Source organism: Tympanuchus pallidicinctus, unplaced genomic scaffold, assembly GCF_026119805.1.
Source record: "Tympanuchus pallidicinctus isolate F22 unplaced genomic scaffold, pur_lepc_1.0 scaffold14, whole genome shotgun sequence".
Lineage (NCBI taxonomy): Eukaryota > Metazoa > Chordata > Aves > Galliformes > Phasianidae > Tympanuchus > Tympanuchus pallidicinctus.
The window spans coordinates 10465507-10487451 of record NW_026294659.1 but is presented as its reverse complement, the minus strand read 5'-3'; the positions used below and the strand labels follow the sequence as shown (position 1 = coordinate 10487451).

The 21945-nt window shown below is 41.5% G+C and overlaps 1 protein-coding gene across 1 annotated transcript in view; it reads right to left on the bottom strand.

The window, feature by feature from the left end:
- LOC128076573 (amine oxidase [flavin-containing] A-like) overlaps window positions 1–21945 on the bottom strand; it is a 218016-nt gene that overhangs the window by 3945 nt on the left and 192126 nt on the right. The window contains exons 5-13 of the mRNA XM_052674368.1: window positions 16505–16609; window positions 13854–13945; window positions 9080–9221; window positions 7199–7348; window positions 5822–5981; window positions 4610–4706; window positions 3012–3065; window positions 1741–1798; window positions 1229–1326 (exon numbers count right to left, since the gene is read on the bottom strand). Coding sequence (XP_052530328.1) covers window positions 1229–1326; window positions 1741–1798; window positions 3012–3065; window positions 4610–4706; window positions 5822–5981; window positions 7199–7348; window positions 9080–9221; window positions 13854–13945; window positions 16505–16609 — 956 coding nt within the window. The remainder of the gene's footprint in view (window positions 1–1228; window positions 1327–1740; window positions 1799–3011; window positions 3066–4609; window positions 4707–5821; window positions 5982–7198; window positions 7349–9079; window positions 9222–13853; window positions 13946–16504; window positions 16610–21945) is intronic.

Genomic DNA, 21945 nt, shown 5'->3' with positions numbered 1-21945 from the left:
GGAGGCATGGTGAAATAAGCTGTTCCTGCAGGACCACCAACTTGTTTCTGTAAACAACGCTCAAGAGCTGAGAGAGAAAAACCAATGCATAAATCAGTATGCCCAGCTTCTGTGCAAAATAATATCAGCCTTATTTTAGTGCTAGGATAAGAAATAATCTTAATGGCCTCCCAAAATGTAGTGCAGCTGGCAGGTGCGTGACAGCTTTGCTGTTATCCTGCTATTACAATGGGGTGTGAATTATGTTTTTGCTGTGGTGGGTCACCAATATCAGCTACTCTTTGGACTTGCCTGGTTGCTTGCCAAAAGAGGCTTGCTGCTGAAGGCCTCTGCATTCAATGAGTTGCATCTGACCCTGAACAGAGCCATAAGCCAGCTTATCAGCCATGCAAAGCTGCACAAGCATCTTGCTCAACCCAGATAAAGAGAATGAACTCCCTTTCCCATCCAGCTGTGGATGAGAGACCTCAGCCACTGCTACATCTGAACACAAAGCGTTCAGATAAATTGCTACAGAAGAGTGTGCATGAGATGACTCCTTCCCACTCACGTCTTGGACAGAGGTCAGGTATAGCTCCACAATGGACAGTCAGTTTGAGGACAACATGCAAGAGCCCACGCTGTCGTTTGGTGCTTGGTAATGAATATGCAATTTGCCTGGTTGTTTCTAATAGGTGCTGAATTGTGCTTTCCATAAGCTTTTCAGCGATACACCAAATGTTAATCACTGTTATCTACTTATGACCCTTCATGAATACAGCAGTTCTGTGTGGGGAGAGCACTGCAGGCTTTGCTGAACGGGAAGAGAGAATAAGTTTTTCTGTAAGGGTTTTGTGTCTTTTCCCTGTGATGCAACTCAATAGGCTCTGCTAGAACTCGATGCTCCACCAGCAAAGTCAGCGGAGACTCCTCCTCTGTCTTAAGGAGGAGGCCTCATGCTCTTGAGGCCTTAGAAAGCATTAAAAATTATAATGCAAATAGTGCACAGAGGTCGATACTGTAACTAGACTACTGTGGAGGGGTTTTATAGCTCCGGCAGGTCTTTTCGTGACTGTTTTGCTGCCTTGAAAATCACAAGAGAAACTTGGCTCTTATTAAAAGTCAAAAGCAAGACTCATTAGCTGGCATGTAAGGGAGTGCAAAGAGTCCCCCACTGTGCTAAATATGCCCTAAGTTTTTTGCATAAAACAGATCATTGTATGTGAGCTACAAAAGTATTCTGTTTTACCTTCCATATGAATACATTATGCCAGGTGGGAAGTAGGCTGTGTAACAGCCCCCTGAATACTGCTCCATAGTCCAGTTCTTCTCTTCATAATGCACTGGCTGTAAGTATTACCAAACATTAGACAGTGAAACAGTGGCAAAGAAATTGGAAATAAAAATAAAAAACAAGTTTCCTTTGAAGAAGGGAAAAGAACAGGTTAAGGATGCCATGTCATGTCCTCTGATTAATGCTATCCATGTACACACAACAAACATTTGCATCTTTAGAGAAGCAGTAGTTTCCCAGGTGGAAATGATAGGGCAAATCAAACCACACTCTTCCTCATTCTTGCAAAGAATGAGATTTGCCAGGTCTTTTTTTCCTGCAGTAGATGCTGCTGCCCTCCCCTTGGCATTGTAGATTCTATGGCACAACCCAGAATTTTGGGTACCAGGAATTTTAACTTCATCCTCCAGAACAAAACAGCAACATTATTCTACAAACGGAGGTGAAAATGGGTACTAATTTCTTACATGTAAAGCCTCTTCCATCTGCATTGCCTTGGCATATGACTCACAGATTTTCTTCCTCCTATATGAAAATAAAAGCATTTGGGAAAAGAACAGAGGGAGATAAAAACCTCTCAGCTATTGCTCTTGTTATTAAAAAAAAAAAAAAAAAATTGTACACATTGCAATACACTGGAAAGAAAGCTGGGTTTTGCTTTGCTTTTAAGTCTGATTTCCAGTTCTTATGTTAGTGTGCATATTCAAATACTGATGCATAAATGTGACATCCAAAGTGAACCCTGGAATGGAAAATGAAGGCCAATTTTGGCAAAGAACTCTAAAAAATAAATCTTGGTACAGTTATTCTAGGATGCAGAGACAATTTGTTCTCATGTTCACTGGTGTAAGACCAGAAGGGACATAATATAAATCAATGAAATCCTTACAGATCTACTATAGCTGAGAACAAAATATGAGCTGGAGAGTACTACTCACACTCCTAAGCAGAATTCCTCTTTTTTTGCACGTATACTAAAATTGCATTTAGAACATACTGTGTTCACTTCAGAGATTAATGAAAAAAACATACTGTAAACATGGAAGTTTAAAACTTCTGGCGCACAATCTAAATGTGAAGGATAAGCAGCACTGTGTACATCAGAGCTCCATTTAACCCTGGGGTGAAACATTACCCAGTGGGGATGCAGTCTGAGGAACATGGAGGAGCAGGATGTGGAAACTCAGAAATATCCACAGTTGGATGATATCAGTGCTCGTGTCTAGATCTAAAAGCTAAATCTTCACCCCAGTTTCCAGTATTGGCAGTTGGACTGATCATGTGTGTATATACACACGCACACACAAACCACATACACTTCTGTGGAGAAGCATCATAGAATCATATTATAGAATCACAGAATGGTTTGGGCTGGAGGGGACCTCAAAGCCCACCCACCCCAACCCCTGCTGTGGGCAGGGCTGCCCCCCACCAGCTCAGGCTGCCCAGGGCCCCATCCAACCTGGCCTTGAGCCTCCAGGGATGGGGCACCACAGCTTCTCTGGGCAGCTGTGCCAGCGCCTCACTGCCTACTTGGGAAAGAATTTCCTCAACATCTAATCCAAACCTCCCCTCTTTTAGTTTAAAGCCATTACCCGTCATCCCATCACTACCAGATAGTGTAAAAAGTTGGTCCCCCCTCCTGCTTGTAAGCTCCCTTCAAGTACTGGAAGGTCACAATGAAGTCTCTCCAAGAAGTATCCCATATCTGAAGTATTTACTGTTTCTGAACTCTTACCTCTCCTCCTTACTGAGGCTGGCCAGTTTAACAGCCTTTCTGGTAAGGATGAAACTGAAAAAGAAAAATACAGCATATAAATATCACAGTGTCAGCACTCCAGCTGATTTGTAAGCTTTTGCTTGAAATGACTCTAAAAAAAGATGGGTCAAGCATTCTAATGGTATGTAATGGGCTTGAGAGCTTTTCACTGTATGACATCACTTAGTAATTACAGGTCACAGGGGTGAAACGCCTATGTGGGATACCCTGCCGATTTAATTGAATGGAGGGCAAGTGTTCCCAGGGGGCATGCAGAAAGGACGGCCTGGCAGCTACCAGCTGAGAAAGCTGCAGATTGTAGGCATGTTTGCAAAGCTGCCAGCGCTGGTCTCATTCTCGTCTGGAATGAGCTCTTCATCCCCACTGATTCAGGACAGCAAAGTTATCCACAAACTGAGCAGAGAGAAATGACAGCATTTAACAAGCCAGCTTGCACCAGCTCCCTTCTTACACCTAGTTCTCATCCAAAAGGTCTCAGACTGAGTTTTCTCGTGATTTCGATGCCTTACAGGCAGTTTGCCATACCACTGCCCCTGCTGACTGGCTCTGTTAAATGCCTGCTGCTCTGGCATGACCATGGCCTATTTTGTAAGAACTGGGACTGATATTCTCTCAGTTTGAAAGAAACAGATTTGGTGATTAGTTTCTCTGACTTCAGTGGAGATATGCAGGAGATGAAGTAGGTTTCTACACCAAAGTTGCTCAGAGAAGTCCACAAGAAGAAAGCATGAAATCATTTGCCTTTTGAGGTCTGGAGGAGGTTTATTGCTCTCAGGGCAGAAATTGTTAAGCTTTGAATATGCCCATAAACACGTGCAGTTCTGTAGAACTGGCAAGCTGTCTTGCCAAATATTCCACATTTAGTTGCCTGACATTTATATTGGCTTTTTGGGCGGGGGCAGGGGGGGAAGTTCTCTTTCCAGATTACAGTGGAAATATTTGTAAAAATTGTTTGTTCATATTAGCTTAACCTTATTTTAAAAGCCAATAAATGCTGCTACATATTTTCTCATCTGTTTGTCTAAACTACAGCTCCTCTACTTGGCAGTTTCTTCAGAATGCTGATTTTCTCACTGAACAGCTACTGCCGAACTTAACCACAAGCCAATCCCCTTCGTCCCTCCTCAGTCTGATGAGGAAAGGAGGCAAAGGATGATGTCTTGATCAACTGCATTTTCATTTTGGTCCAGCTGCTAAATACAAGGACCAACGTGAGCAGAATACAAGCTCACAAAACTAGGTAAGGAAAGGATTTATTTCTAAATCTAGTCAGCAGCAAAATGCTATCTGATTGCTTAAAATGAGCAAAGATTAATTCAGCATCCCTTTCCCCACAACTGTCTCTGTATGGGGATATTTGTAGCAGTTTATTGCTTTTTTTTTTTTTCTCACATGGAAGCTTACATGGGCTAGAGGGGCACAAGGGAGATGTAGGAAGTACCCTATCTATGAATGATGTGGGAGTGGGCATAACTGATTTGAATCTTATTCCCATCTCTTCCTCTTTCACTGGCTTCCTTATACAAAAGGAATACACATGTGTTAAAGCTCCTAACCCCATAATAGCAGGAAAAGATCCATCGGGTTTCGTGTCATCCAAGGTAATTCCAATTGGACATTCTTCATCATCAATGAAGAGAGAAGCACAGCAACCTAAGGGGAGAAAGGAAAACAAAATGATTGTCAGAAAGACTCAGTGATGATCACTACTTCTGACAGCAGCCAACAGGGGAAACTATCAGTAAAAGAATTGTACAGTAGATCCCAGTCACCAAAAAGATCTACAAGTCTGAAGCATTCTTACAACAGTTCCTCCTTCTCTTTTCCACCTGGCCCTGGGAAATTCTGTACACAGACAGTGTACTGTTACTGGAGTCCAGTAACAGTAATGGTCAATCTAATCAAGTATCACATCCCCATTCCAAGCGACGTGTTTCAGATGACCATGCAAAAAATCCTGTAGAGATGGCAACGCATAAACCTGCATACGCTTCTTTTTATTCCCATTCAATTACTGGTTTATGTCTTTAAACATGCAAAATTATATTCTTTCAATTGAGAAACATTCCTGACCAGGGCAAATCATTATACAGGAAGTGGAAACAGAGAGGTTGGAATTAGATGATCTTTAAGGTCTCTTCCAACAGAAGCCAATCTATGATTCTATGAAACTAATCTGTCCATATAAATGTTTCTGGAAACGGTAACTGATTTTTTTATCATTTATGAACAGTTAAAGCTGAGAAATGTGTGATGTTGCAAATGTTGGGAAAAATACGTCCCAAATTGAACAAAAAGGTAACCTACTTTTTCCATTCCTCTGAGATATCAAGTTCCTAGAACGGGCCTGTAACCAAGGAAGGGCCTTGCTCACACCTAAAGCTCTCACTGTGATTTGCTGTAAATTCTCTCTGGCTGCCCCAACTGTCCCAGCAAGGACTTCCTACTGCAGGCCTCTGTTTCTGTGTGCTGCAGGTGGCTTGGCAGCTTTCAGCTTTAGTTCACTGTGAAATCTGGCTTCTATCAGTCATCAGCTCAGAGCTTTGGGACCCTGCTTGGGTCTGAATTCTGCTTTGAGATGAAGTGTATGCTTAAGCTTAGAAAAACAGCTCTCCTTCCCAAAGAGCTTTACTTTTTGTTTTTCCGTGTGTTTAATGTAGTTTTTTTTTCCGCATTTAATCCCTCCTTGGATTTATTCCCTGACAGACAGCAGAGCTTCAAAATTAGCAGAGCACTGGACTCCCAAGTCCTTCACCTTCCTCACATACCCTTTCTCTGCCAGAAGGCTTCCTTGTAGTACATCATGCATTTTATGACAGATCCCATAGGCAAACGCTGAATTAACTGGTTTCTCTTTGGTGGCAGTTCTGGTTTGAAGTGAATCTTTGTTGTCAGGATAGGAGGGATAGCAGAGATTACATACTTGCCCTGAAAGGTAAAACACAGTCAGTAGAAACAAGGCACTGCCTCTTACTGAAGTTGTCCTGCAGGACACATGCATTGGAATAGGATGCCTAGAGGAGCTGTTGTGCCCGATCCCTGGAGGTGCTCAAGGCAGCCTGAGCTGGTGGGGGGCAGGCCTGCCCAGGGGTTGGGGTGGTGTGAGCTTTGAGGTCCCTTCCAACCCAAACCATTCTGTGATTCTATTCTATGATTTTAAAGATGCTCTTATTCACTGTTAACAACTTTCCCACGCTTGACATTAGTACTTGGCTTTCCCACACAGGTATTTCCAGGTGACCAGAAGAATTCTGCCATTTGGGAAAAAGAATTTTTCCCATATTTATGGAATATACATAAATATAAATATTTAGGGAAAAATACATTGTTTTGTGATTAGGTGATTCTTGACAGCTTTTTGAATATTACAGGACCAGAGTTGAAAACTGGCAGAATACAAGCTGGGGAATGCGACAAGCATAGTTAAAAGTGCCTTTTATTCCTCCCAAGGAAATATGATCCACATTTACCCAAATGACAAACTGTTAAAAAAATAATCATCATAATTTCTGTGCATATTCACAGCATACTACTTCAGGATAAGCAATAACAATGGTGATTTCAGCCTTCCTGAACATCCTCCATCCTTCCCACAGTTCTGTCTCTGACCAAAGTGACGAAGGATGCTCTGCTTCAGGGCTCAGGGTGACATTAAATCATTACACCCAGGCTTGGCTCTGTAGGTAGCACTGCATGTCATCATTGCACTGACAGCACCTCCCTGCATGAGGGGGCTGAGCTTTGGTCTTGCTTAGTTTGTGACCAGCTGATCTTTCAAATCTTAGTAAATGAGTATAAAATGCCTCTTCCTTCCCTTCCCGTCCCATCCCCCACAAACCACAAGTTTAGATACAAACAGGAACCTTATTTTTCTTCATTTGAAATAGTCTCAATGTTTAAAGTGTAAAATCATATAATCTAGAAAATGTTAAGACGGACAAGGCAGACTAATGAGCAATTTGCAAAACACCAAGACTGACTGAGCCATAAATAAATCTATAAAGCAGGTTTCACAGATTGTCTGTCAGGACAGTCTGAGGAACAGACACTCACAAATGAGTACTTCCTGATTACATCTGGCTAAGAGCTACAGCAGATGTATTCCCCACTAAATGCATATTCTTCTTTTATTCTGATCAAATTACCTCATACGTCTCACGGTTTAGAGTCTCCACAATGACATTATCACCTGTCTGATCAATACAGACCACAGGTCTCTCCAGTTTAACCCTGCCTTTGAGGCGCTCCATTATTTTCTCCGATATCTGACCAGAACCCCCAACAAACTTCCTCTCCTAAAAACAAAAAAAAAAAAAAAGGAGGAAGAACACAACAAAACAAAAATTCACCATCATTAGTCACAGTGACATTGAAAAAGGCTTCTGTTCATAATGAAGAAACTGCAGATCAAATCAGCAGACTTTCAGAAGAGCTAATCCCTAAGCCTCGAACTCAATGGAGAATGATACCAAAAGCATTTTTGCAATGGCTTTCCCAGCTAGCCAGTTTGGAGGCTCATGAAGCCAACAGAACAAAGAAACATGAAACAGGTAATTTACCTACTTTAAACAAATCACTTAATTTTAAAGAGGTTTTTAGTATTTTGCCTGTCACAGTGCTATCATAACCCTTAAGTGTGACAAAACTACCAGCGTGCATCCACACAGCTGAAGTATTTATTTACAAATGCAGGAGCAAGACAGATCTTGAACCGAATTAGGCCACGAGTGTGGAATGTAATGAGTTTTATTCACCCCTGGGAAGACACCACAATTTGCAACAGTTGTTTTTTGGGATGTCCGTGTAGAGTGTCATTGGAATCACTGACCCTCTTTTATCTGCCGGTCACTGTAGTGATATCAAGCAGCTCACTTTTATATGTTGGATACAGGTACTGGCAGGGAGGTTATTTTTATAAGACTCATCTTGGCTGTTAAGTCAGAAACACTCACTGCTGTTGTTCAGCTGATTTTGATCAGGATGAGGGAAGGCAGGTAGAAACCAAGACAGTTTGATAGATCCAGGCACTAGGAACACGAAGCACTGTTTTCAGTCTTGTTTTCCTTTCTCCACGCCCTGTCTAGCTAGGAGTGTCCTGGAATTCATCTTGCTTTTAATTCTTACCTCAACATCTAGCACTTGCTGACGTGGAACAGCAACTGTAGCTGAGAGGCCACTGGGCAGGAAGACTCTTGCTCTTATTTGAGGGCAGCATTAGCTTTGGTTATTTCCTTCCCAACACATAGTTGTCTATTCTCACCATAATGCACAGACGTTGATGGGGACTTCACATCTCTCCAGGCAACTTCTTTCTGTGTTTCCCTACCTTTAGTACTAAGAAGCATGGACCTCTCTCTGCTTTTGCAGTTCATGGCTTAAGTCTGAAATACTGCACATATCTTCTGAGGCAGTGTTAACTGAAGTAGGCTAAAGAAGGGTGTTAACATACCATATCCCAATTATTTTGACAGATTCCCTCTTCCCTTTTCTGAAACTTCATCAAGAACAATCACATAAAAAACATGAGGTTCTGCATCCTGATAGAAACAAGATGAAAAAGTCTCAAGGACTCAAAAAACATGCTGCCATGTAAGCTGTCTCAAGATGGAGGGTCATTTTACAAGCTGTTTCCAATTCTTGTCATTAGAGACTTTCACAAAAAATAAATAGGTATTTCAGATTGAAGCACGCTTGCCTTGAACTCTTGACAAACATTCAAATGTGATTACTATCTCATGGAAAACAAATTGGCAGATAAAGAAAAGCAACAGAACTGTAACTAAAGGACTGTGATGCACTGAATGCAGGAACAAGAATTAATTAAACTGTCCCAGTTTATCCCAAAGCTTTGCTAACAAAAAACCTCACTGCACAGAGCTGAGAGGGCTGCTCAGCCCTGTGAGAACATAACTGCCACATAAACTTGATGTTTTGTCCTTCTTCCATTAACTGCGCAGTTGGACAGGTACAACGCTCCATTTGCTCTTTTTGGTTTCAAGGGGGAAAGAACATGAGACATTTTGTACCTGGCCCCCATTGGTGACAGAGAATATCCTGGCTGTGCCACCACACTGCCTCACATACCACAGGAACCAGAGAGCAGAGACTTCATGAGGCTCAGATGTGACGTTGACATTCACGAAGAGGGTGGCAAAGTCTTTAACAGCTCTGCATGAAACACAGGAGCAGAATCAGATAGTGAATAAATGTGACATGCTGGTGGCTTTCATTATTACTTATTTAGAAGGGTTGCTATCCTACAGTCAAAAAAATCGAAAATGGTGTGTATGTGTCTCATTTTTAGCCTGAAGCTTGAATATTTCACAGAATCACAGAATTCTAAGGGTTGGAAGGGACCTCAACAGATCACCAAGTCCAACCCCCTGCAGAGCAGGTTCCCTGCAATAGCTCACACGTGTAGGCATCCAGACAGGTATTGAATATTGAAGGAGACTCCACAACCTCTTTGGGCAACCTGCTCCAGTGCTCTGTAACCCTTAAAAAGAAGTTCTTCTGCACGTTAGTACGGAGCTTCTTATGTTCAAGTTTTAGGCCATTGCTCCTTGTCCTGTTGCCATTGAGAAGAGCCTGGCCTCATCCATTTGCCTCCCACCTCCCTTCAGATATTTATTAACATTTATCAGATCCCTTCTCAAGTCTTTTTTTCTCAAGGCTGAACAGAACGAGATTACTCAGCCTTTCCTCATACAGGAGGTGCTCCAGGCCCCTTATCATCTTTGTAGTTCTCCACTGGACTCCTTCTAGGAGACCCCTGTCTTTTTTTAACTGGGGAGCCCAGTAGTAGTCTATATGTAACCTCACCAGGGCATAGTAGAGGCAGAGGATCACCTCCCTTGTTCTGCTGGCCTAGCTCTTTTTCATGCACCCCAGGATACCACTGGCCTTCTTGGCCATATTGCTGGCTCATGGCCAACCTGTTGTCCACCAGGACATCCAGTTCCTTCTCTGCAGAGCTCCTCTCCAGCAGGTCAGCCCCTAAACTGTACTGATGCATGTGGCTATTTCTCTCCAAGTGCAAGACTGCACTTGCTCTTGTTAAACCCCATCAGGTTCCTCCCTGCCCAACTCTCCAGTCTGTACAGGTTCTGCTGAAGGGCAACACAGCCTTCAGGTGCATCAGACACTCCTCCCAGTTTTATATCTTGAGCAAACTTGCTGAGGGTAGAGTCTATCCCTTCATCCAGGTCGCTGATGAAGATGTTTAACAAGACCAGACTCACTACCAACCAATGGGGAACACCACTAGTCACAGGCCTCCAACCAGACTCTGATAGCTGATGACCACCCTCTGACCTCTTTCAGACAGCCAGTTCTCAATCCACCTCACCATCCACTCATTTATCCCACATTTTCTAAGTTTCCTAAGTTGTTGTGGGAGACAGTGTCATACACCTTGCTGAAGTCAAGTACACAACATTCACTGCTCTCCCTGCATCTACCCAGCCAGTGATGACATCACAGAAGGCTATCAGGTTGGTCAAGCATGATTTGCCCTTGGTGAATCCACGTTGACTACTCCTGATAATCTTCTTCTCTTTCAATTGCGTGGAGATGGCATCCAGAACAAGTTGTACCATCACCTTTGCAGAGATGTAGATGAGGCTGACTGGCCTCAATGGTTATATCAAGATCTCTTTCCCTTTCTCCCAAAACATTCACTCATGCAATTTTAAATCCCACTCATTTTACCTCAGTTATTTCTTAACTAGTTTTCCATTCATTGTTTCTTTCATCAAAACATACACTTTTCTCAACAGTAGAATGCATTTGGTAACGTGCTAGTGAAAATCTTCTGCATTTCTCCTCCACAGGATACTCATCAGGCACATTGTTTCCAAGGCCTAATTGGCCCTTAGAACCTCAACTAGACACACTGCCAAGACATTCCCCATCTTCCACACGACTGTGCTGCATACTGCTTTTGTGAGACTAAGAGTTAAACACTGTAAGTAGCTCAAAGAAATCCAATACATAACTTACAAACTTTTACAACCCAATTTCTCTGGACATGAAGTCCTCTGGTCCATTAGCAAGGATATGAAGACACCATGCATGCAAGAGCCCTCTGTAACCATCCTGAAAACACTGACGTACAAAATGCTGTAACCTGAGAAATGTGTAGAGAGTCTCCAGGTTCAATACATGCTGACCTATGACACATAACAAATTATTCCTATGTTACAATCTTGACCAAAGTTATACAGAAAATGCTGTAAAAGAGCTTTTCTGTTTAGGGCAGTACAATTTTTAACTATTTAAAAAAATCTGTTTTATTTTGAAGATCTAAAAGAGGTTTTTCAATATGTTCCCACTGTGCACATCTATTAATACTGCAGAGTCAGATAGCCACTCAAAGTAGAAACAGCCTTGCAGAGCAGCACTTTCCCATAGAGATCACTATAAACCCAGTTTTGCTTACACTTCACTGACTTCCTGACTAAGAGGAACAGTAAAAAAAAGAAGAGGAAGAGCCAGTGCACTTGGAACAGAAAGGGTGGCTCAAGGGGACTGACTTTGCAGAGAAACAGCTCATGAAATTTATTGTAAAGAAAACTACGATGCAACAGAGAGCAAGAAAAAGTCGAAATCACTGTATCTTGTATCACATGCAGCCAGACCAAGATTTAACACAGTGAAATAATTTCAAATGGAAAGTTTTGGCCCGGAAGCTGGAGGCACAGCGCTAAACCACAGTCAGCATGAAAAAGTAAACAGAGCACAGTCAAACAAATAAAAAGTACTGAATGCAAGGCAAGAGAGTAGTACAGAGTAGAATAGGGCAGCAAAGCATGCAGGGATACAGGTGCTAGCATAAGCATGTTTCTCTTTGCCTAATAAATAGAATTAATTGAAAAGGATAGGAAGAAAAGAGTATTTCCAGCTGTTATCATTCCACATTGAACATTGTTCCTTTTTCTATTCATACAGTGTTGTCCTTCATAGACATATAAAATGCACCGCACATCTTCTAAGCAATATATTAACTTGGGCCATGATCCTACAAACTAGGGAGATGCACTGTTGGATCTGCTACTCATAGACAAGGAAGACCTGTTGGATGAGGCATAGGTGAAAGGCATCCTTAGCTGCAGTAAGCATGAGACTGTGGAGTCTAAGACCTTGGCAGAAGTAAGACAAACAGCAGAATTACAACCCCGGATTTTGGAAGGGCAGATTTTAGCTTCCTCAAAGAATCGACTGGCAGGATCCCATGGGAAACTACCTGGTAGGGCAAAGGAACCCAACAGAACTTGCGGATGCTCAAGGACAGCTCCTTGGAGCAGAAGAATGGTGCTTTGCAATGGGCAGAGAGTTGGACAAGTATGGCAAGAGGCCAGCAGGGATGAAGACAGAGCTCCTGGCCCAGCTCATGCACAACACAGCAAGGAATGTAAAAGGCAACAAGACCACCTTGTTTCATTTCAAGGGCTAAAGCAGACACACATTATAACTAAGTATGAGATGTCACAGCTAGCATCATTCTCCTAGTCTGCCATGGGGCTGGGTAAAAACTCTTCACTTTTTCTAGCTCCATTTCTATGCCAGCCAGTGACCTTCATTCATACTTACAAAGTGGAGTTATTTACACTTTGCTTTTTCTAAAGACAAAGAAAAGTATGTTCTCTAACTGAGTTAAGTGGAAATATTAAGAAGAGCACATGCTGTCACTCCCACGTGGGTCTGCAGAAGAAAACCTCAAGTTCCTCTAGCATCTTTAATCATATCTGCCAGCTAACACAAGCACTGCATACTATCCTGTCATCCACACATCCTCATTCAGCACATAACAGTACAATAAGATCAGTCTCATCTCAAATATCTCCTGCCCTCTCATTGCCTGTGTATACACCTGCTGTCTCTCAGACTAAACTGTAAGCACTTGGGATGAAATGCCAATATATTTCTGTTGTGTTCACAAAGCATTGTACTCTGTAAGTATCTGGTCTGTGAATAGAGCTCAAAGGCAATAAAAACATAAAAACAGATGTTGATAATAAAGCTTAGCCTGCTCAAATGACTGGCAATTACTTCTTTATTATTTGTGGATGGCACACCCTTAACTTCTCAAAAGAGTTTCAAAAGACTTGTTTAAATAGCTATTGTTTTATGTCAGTTCCAGCTATCTGCATGCTTATCATAGACGTTTATATCTCATCTTCTCTGTCTGTTCCCTATAGCTAAACCACTAACTGCACTGAAGACCACAGGAATTTTTCTACAAGGCTTCACATCATACAGTAATACTTCTCAACTCCTCTACAAAGACTTCTTCCAAATTCCTGGTAAGTTTCATACCTCTTTGAGTCAGTCCTATTTTTCCAGTACCTTTTTTTTTATTTTTTTGTCACACTAAGAAAAGAAACATCATTTTAATTTCCTCCATAGCACTGAATAAAAAGGAACAAATGTTAATCTTGTTTTATTTGAGCTACTGTGTGTTACAGCAGTGTGAATTGTTAATGCTTCAATGTACTGTCCATATTACCTTTCTTTTTCTACATTGTCACTGTCTTATACTACCATCCTTGCCTTTGTTGGTATGAACCACATCTCATCTGCTTGACACACTGACATCTTCTTGGGCTTAATCTGTCCTTTCAATTCCCAAAGGCTTTTGCTACCCCTCCATCCCATGCGTGCATGGCCCACTAGAGATTTGATTGTGCCCCATCTGAAGTCAAAGGAAGCACAAGCAGGTCCTTCATGCAACTGTATTCCAGAATTTGCTAGGGGCCAGCTGTCATTCTAGTCTTGATTTTGAAGCAAGGAGTTACTTACTTGGTCCAACAAATCTTATTTATCAGCTCTTTCATGGTCATTTTGTCCCACTTTTCAGCATGTGGAGCGTCCCATGGTGCTTCAGGAGGAATCTAAAGACAGAAGCAACTTATTGAAGAAATAATTCAGTACTGTATCATTGCCAGGTTGTAGCTAGTTTGTGGCATAAAGTTAACTGTTTTGCTGGCCCCAAGATTTGTTTTTGTTCTCCGTTCATGGCTGTAAGTTTGAAACAAGTGCACTGAATGGAGTAGCTTTTATATTTCATACCCTTGGGTATGAATTGTATCATGAGAACTAGATCTGACTTTGATTAATGAATTATATCCTTATGTTGGGACTCACCTGGCCTTTATTAATCTAGGAGGGAGGCGTGTATTCTAATTCAATTGTCTTGGTTTCCTCTAAAAGCAAAGCGAAAAAAATTCCTTCTCCAGACATTCACAGAGTTATAAGACAGATATCTGAAGACCCTTATGTCTCTCTGTTAACTACAGACAGATCAAAAATGTCTAGATACTATTAAATGATGTTTACACAGTTAAATTCTTGTTGATAATCCATGACATTTGAGTTCACTATTGTACATTTTAATGTTTTTAAAATACATATTATTTTACAAAAATATGTATAGTATAGTGTACAAATTTGATTGTGCTAAACCCCATACAACAAATGAACTTTGCTGTGGTAACAGTAACTTCATAGAATCATAGAACTGTTTAAGTAGGAAGGGACCCTTGAAGTCCAGGTGGTAACACTCCCTGTAACATACAGGGACACCGACAGCTCAATCAGGTTGCTCAGAGCCCCATCCAGTCTGAATGTCTCCAGGGACAGGGCATCCACCACATCTCTGCGCAGTCTGTGCCAGTGCTTTACTACCCTTATCATAAAACACTTTTTTCTTATATTCAGTCTTAATCTTCCCCCTTTTGCTTTGAAACTATTTTCCCTTGTCTTATCACAAAAAAAAAAAAAAAAAAAAAAAAAAAAAAACTCTGCTAAATAGTCTGTCCCCTTCCTTTTTCCTTTAGATATTGAAAGGTCTCTATCAGGTCTCTCCGGAGCCTTCTCTTCTCCAGGCTGAACAGCCCCAGCTCTCTCAGCCTGTCCTCATAGGGGAGCTGTTCCATTCCTTGGATCATTTTTGTGATCCTCCTCTACACATGCTCCAACAGGTCCATGCCTCTCCTATACTGCACACTCCTCATACGAATGCAGTACTGCAGGTGAGGTCTCACTAGAGCAGAGTAGAGGGGCAGGATAAACCTGTCTGCTGGCCACCCTTCTTTGGATGCAGCCCAAATGGCTGGCTTCTTTGGATGCAGCCTACATGGTTGGCTTTCTAGGCTGTGAGGGCACGTTGCTGGCTCACGTTCAGATTGCCATTCACCAGTACCATGAAGTCCTTTCTGTCACGGCTGTGCTCCATCATTACATCCCCTAGCTTGTACTGCTAGCAGGGGTTGACATGACCCAGGTGCAAGACCCTGCACTTGGATCTACTGAACTCATGAGGTTCATGGAGGCCCACTCCTGGAGCCTGTCTAGGTCTCTCTGAGTTGCATCCTCTCCCTCAGATGTGTCAGCTGCACCACACAGTTTGGCATCATCTGTAAACTTGCTGAAGGTGAGCTCAATCTCAGTGCCAATGTCACTAATGAAGATATTAAAGAACATTGGTTCCAGTACTGAACCCCAAGGGACAGCATTTGTCATTGATCTCCATTTGACATTATCTATTGACCACCACTCTCTGGGTACAGTCTCATAATCAATTTCTTGTTCATTGAATAGTCCGCCCACCAAATCTTTATCTTTACAATTTAAAAGAAAGATTTGTGGGGTACTGTGTCAAAGACCGTACTCAAGTTCAGATAAATGACATCAGTGGTTCTTCTCTTGTCCATTGATGCAGTTACACCATCTCAGAAAGCCACCTGGTTAGTCATGCAGGTCTGCCCTTGGTGAAGGCAAGCTGGTTGTCTTGTATCACATCCCACTCTTCTATGTGCCTTAGCATAGCTTCCAGAAGGATCTATTCTATGACCTTCCCCAGCACAAAGGTGAGGGTGACAGTTTAGTAGTTTCCTGGGTGGTCCTTTCTACCCTTCTTAAAAACAGATGTGATACTGCCTTTATTCCAGTCACTGGGGAATTCACCTGACTGCCATGACTTTTCAAATATACACTATAGTTGTAGGCCATTGTATGGTGGGGCCCCTGGATAAACCATAAAGCATCTGATAAATATTTGAAAAACAGTACAACTCTCCAAGGGATACTCTTTTGTACACAGGAAGACCTCCAGTTGCAATTTTCATCTCCTAGTTTGTGTAGTGCTTTTCCCTGACATGAGAAGTTACAAACATTAACTACATACATTGAAAGTACTTTTTTTTTTTTTTTCAGATATCTTAGACAATCAGATCTTTTTCTACCTTCTTGGTGAGAAAGCCCTGTCATAGCTTATAGCTTCTGGTTAATCTAGATTTCTTTCCTGATGAGAGTTACTGTTTTATTTATTTATTTATTTATTTAATTAAAGAAGTAATAAAAAGTCTGCCAGAGAAAAAAATATAAACAAGGCAGATTTTCTTATGGTGACGTAGGCATTACAAAAACCAGGTAGAATTAACACAGCCTACCTCTTTTCCCATCTTGTCCATGGTCCTCCAGAAGTTATTGTAATCCAGATACACTAAGGGATTCCATGTTGGAGGGTTAAAACTTGTGAATTGATGTGACTTTCCCTAAAATAAGAATATAAGTAACATAAGTAACAGAGACACCAAAAAAGCCTACCCACATTAATCATGAACACAGAATTCCCAAAGTCATCACTTAGTCAAACTTTTGGCCCCAAAAGTGAATTTGAATTTGAATACATAAAGCTAAGTATGAAGAAAAAAAAAAAAATGTTGGGCTGATATTACAGCTGTTGTTTTTTTATTTTGTCCTGGACAGATTGTCAAATTCTGGGCTTTGGAGAGTCACGCAATGACCAAGGAGGTGATATTCCTTCTTCCTATGCATTCTTCATTACCACATATTAACATATCTTTATATCACAGAATATGCTTACCTGCCTGCTGGACAATTCGCATGTTTAAAACTGCACACATTTTAAACTTTCTAACTATCTAAGTGCCTTTATGACACACTCCACCTTTATAAAATAAACATATCTCTATTATTCCAAGTGTCTAGTGAGAAAAATAGACCCCCAAAAATTATTTTGCCAAAAAGGAAGATTTAGGCTGCAGAAAGAAAAACTCTGCACACTTGCAAAAATATTATCAATACTTACAATGCTCAAGACACACAGTTGCAACAGGAATACAGACCATTTACAGATAATTCTGTGATATAAAGATAAGCAAAACAATCTAACAGCAGCTGGTTCTTTCTGATAATATTAATCTGAAAGAGGATTGGATGAGCAGGCAGCATTTTCTCTCATTAAATTGCTTTGAACCATTTCCCATGTAACTCAAGTGCAAATGTCTCACCAGAACTTTTAAATATTTGCTTTTCCAGGTGTGTCAAAAGTTTGCACAGGTCACGTGGCTGTATATAGGGAACATGCTGGACCATAGCAGGTAGGAGCTGTGGTGCTATGCTGTGTTTAATATGCTTCTTGTGCAATGCGTATGCCATACCAACCCACCAAAGTCTTCCCTACTGATAACTGTATGCAGATTTCTGATATTTTCCAGACCATTTCTTTGCAAAGATCTTAACAAAAATAAAAGGCTCAATATGAAATTTAGAGAGCATACTGAAGTTTCAGACTTGAGAAAAGAAGTAAGAAAAGACAAACTCTCACATTTTGGTCAACTTTTGCCATCCCCAGAGCAGATGCAACAGCGGAAAGAGGAGTACTTGGGCAGGGGACCAAGTCATGAGGAGGTCTGGGTATATGTACAAGTTGGCTAGGGAGGTTGCTCCAGCCTTCTCCAGGTACGTGTGTGCATGCAAAACAAATTTCTGCCACAGCCAGAACAGGGAAAATGCTCCTACAAACTACCAGTAAGGGAATGTTCCTTTCCTTTTCCCTAAGCAGTATTCAAACATAAAGCCCACCCACCCCAACCCCTGCCGTGGGCAGGGCTGCCCCCCACCAGATCAGGCTGCCCAGGGCTCCATCCAACCTGGCCTTGAGCGCCTCCAGGAATGGGGCACCACAGCTTCTCTGGGCAGCCTATTCCTCACTGCATGTTCAGACACAGAAAAATGGATCAAAAAAAAATGTATTCAGCGTGGCCAACTGCATGCTCTAGCTTCTACTGTATCAAACTGATGCTGTATCAAGCATGGTAATCCTCATGCAAAGCAGTAATACTTAAGTAATTATTTTCTTCTTACTGCATAACATTTTGTTTTTCTAAAGATTATCGCACAGCACTCTGTCATTATTTAATGCTGGTCAGGAACACAGGTGGCATCAACATGTCTTCCTCTATGTGCTTTAAAACTAATAATTCTGACCTTAAGAAGAGGTGAAGAGCAATGTTAACAGGTAAGTGTGAGTTATTACTGAAATCTTGTCATGGTGATACTGTAAGAGAAAAAAAAATGCCCTCAGTTCAGGGCTGTTTTGTTTAGTTTGAAAAATTTCCCACGGTTTTTCACTGTTGAGTAAAGATGTTCTAAGTCTTTCAAGAGAGTGTTTGAATGGAGTGATGTAATTTGAAAACACTTGCCCTGTCCTTGGCTCACATAACTCAAAAAGAGAAAACAACAACAACAACAAGAAAGCAGCAGCACTTATTTTTAAAAGAAAGTAAAATAAATAACTTTTAAGGCTTCTTTCCTTTTTTCTTTTTTTTTTTTTTTCTTTTTTTCTTCTCCCCAGTGAAACATATCCCTTACATTTCTTGAAACAACAGCCCAAGAAAAGTATCACTGTGATGGGGTTTGTGCCATAACTTTTCCAACTCCCAGTATTGACTCTACCATGATAAACAGTTCCAGGTTCAGAAACTCTCAAACCTATCCTGCAGATGGCTGCAGATGGAATGATTGCTGGGGCAGAGAGAACCTGCTCACTGCCTGCCTGCCTCATGTCTTCCTGCAAATTGTCCAACACTACACTAGCTTTGAATCACCATGACCACAATCCATTGAGAACTAATCAAGAAATCTTATAGTCTAGGCCACTGGTATGTCACAATGGATATTCACTTAACTGCTATTTGGAAAAAAAAAAAAAAAAAAGAATGATCATTTCACTGATCTGATCTTTGGTCAATGGCAAAGGTCGAAGAGATCAATAGGAAAGTGTATTTTAACCCTCTCAGAACTAACAACTTCCAAATGACAATGAATACAGTCTAAATCAATGTTATTTTCTGTTCTCTTATGCATGCAAAATTCATAACTCTAGTAAGATTCAAGACAAGGGGAGGAAAACCTGGAAAAATGCAATATAAACTGACCTGGAAGGGGCTGAGACAGAATTCATAGAGCCTGGAACAGTTCACAGGCTCACTAACTCCTTGTGCAGGGGACTGGACCTGTAACAGGTCGGAGCCAATTGGACAAAAGCCCCATTCTTGTAAGTTCCAGGAGAGAAATTCCCACTGTCCACCAGACAAAGAGCCAAATCTCTTTGTTCACATAAGTTCCTCCATAGCAGGGACTAATCCAGCCCATATGGCATGGGGTTGGTAAACTGTTCATTGGTTTTTAATATCAGCTTCCAGCTAGGCACAGGAGCTCTGGTCACATGCTTCATAGAGAAGGTTGCTACAAACAGCCAAGATCTTGCAACAGTCCATTTTTAAGCAAGTTTACAGTGTTCTGGGTAGATTATTTTGGGAACTACTGTTTTCTTAACTGAAAGGCAAACAGCCTCCTGGCTTTGTTCCCATGCAAACACAAGGTTGCTTGATCGCCTCACAAAGTTTATCTAATTGTTTTTTCCCATTTCCTGGCATGTTGAATACTTTCCTGCAGACCTCAGAGTTGCATCCTGCTGCCTGCCTGGATTAGTTATCCCACATCAATCCAAAGAAATTATATCCCCAGGCACTGTAGTTCCACGACTAGCAAGGCCTCAGAAAGATGCTGTGCCGTCCAAGATCTGTCTTCTCTCTGCCCAGACTTAAGCTGCAGTTTGTAGCTATTGCTACAAAAATATAGCACAAGTGGTAACACCACTGCATGAATGGAAAATTTTGCTTAGGAACATTGTTTAGTGGGCATGATGGTGATCGGTGGATGGTCAGACTAGATGATCTCAGCAGCCTTCTCCAACCTCACGGACTTTTTGATTTAACTATTAATATCTTTGATGGTATCTATGAAATAAATAGGGTATTTAAACCTCAATGGTGTTCTTCATGTTTATGAAGCCATGAAGAAATCAAATTACTTTGAAAAATAAAGTTATGTAGAACTATCATCTACAAGTACCTTGGTTTTCTCAGCTTATGGAAAAAGCCTGGCTCCTGGCCTCTGTACTGAGACCATCTATGCATCAGAAGCAGAAAAAACATTTCTTATGCTTCAAGAACAAAACTCCTATTGCTCCTGGGCCATATACAGCATGCACAGTTGTAGCAGCAGCTCCTTAAGGTATGAGTCTCTGGTGTGCACCCCTCCATGCTAAATACCTCCAGCAGGTCTAACCTAGCAAGCTCTGCAGTACCTGGGGTTGCCTTTGATTCCCATGCCTGGACTGCAGATATACAGTGACCTGCAGAGACATACTGTGACAACGTTAATCTCTTAACCTTAAAGCTAGATGAAGGAAGGAGAAGACTAGAATGGTGAATGTGAAGCACTGCATTAAAAAAATGCTCATCTTTTGTCACACGTTACCTTGCTCTGAAAATGGTAAGCAAACAAATAAGCAAAACCAGTCCTTATTTACTGCTGTCAGGTGGAGTTGAGTGCTGCAGCCACACACTTAGAGGACTGCTGTCATATGAGGAGGTTAATACTATACCAAAGCATGAATGCCTTTACATTCTAAGGTCTTCTGCTAAAAAGAAGGTGAAAATGAAACACAGCAAATTTCAAGGATCTGCGTAAAAAAAGCAAAGCTATCTGCCCCTTCTGGAAAGACAGAACCTCAGCACATCTGCCTTTTCTCATCCAAAAAAATGCTCTTTATGAACTATGGGAGAGCAGCCATGGAGCAATTTGGCTGGAAAGAAAGTCTGGCAAAAAAAAAACTACACCCAGAAGTTACAGATTTTCAGTGACAGGATACAAACAAGTTTCTGATTGATATCAAAGCAGCTCATTTTACCATGCTAACTGATGGGAGAGAATGAATATATAAAAGAAAAGATAAACTTTAATTATATATTTGGAATTTCAAATAAACCAAGACTGCAAAGCAAACCTGACCACAACAAGCAACACAGTTTCTAAAGCATCTAGCATGTGGGATTTTTCCACAAACATACTGGAAAAATTCCATCTAGAGCACAGCAGCTCATGAAATCCCTCAGGGGGACTTCCACTTTCCCTTGGCAGCTTCCCCTTCTGGATAAATCACTTTCCTACTTTTCCCTAACCCAGCCCAAGCTGTATCCTGGAAACCTGCAGAAGGAGCCAAACTGAACCGACAACTGTGGTAAACAGCCAAAAATCTCTTCATCTGGGCATGGTGAGGATCATGTATGATCGAATGAATGATTGTCAGAACTACATCTAAAGAAATGTTTGGCGTTTCCTCAGTACAGCTCTCCCTCTCATCTCTGACAAAACTGCTGCAAGATCGCAGAGTCCACATACAGGCCCTTGGGAAGAGCCCCTCCTTTCTGACCCTGCCTCCACAGCCACTAAGGGACAGAAACAGTACATGAGATGCAAGGGAAAAAGCCTTCAGGCTGACTCCTCAAAGTCGAAGGCTGGCAGTATCCAAGAAGCTGCGCACATCCCTCTTCTAGACTAATATTAAATTTCTGGGTCAGTGTCCTCTAATATCAATTCACTTCTTCAGTAACACATTTTTTATCTTCTACAAAACACTCCTTTGGGTTCCCTAAGCACCTCTGATACATATGAAATGTACACCTACAGCAAAGAAAGCACAAATCCCCACCAGGAACACTCACTGTCAGTGCACGAT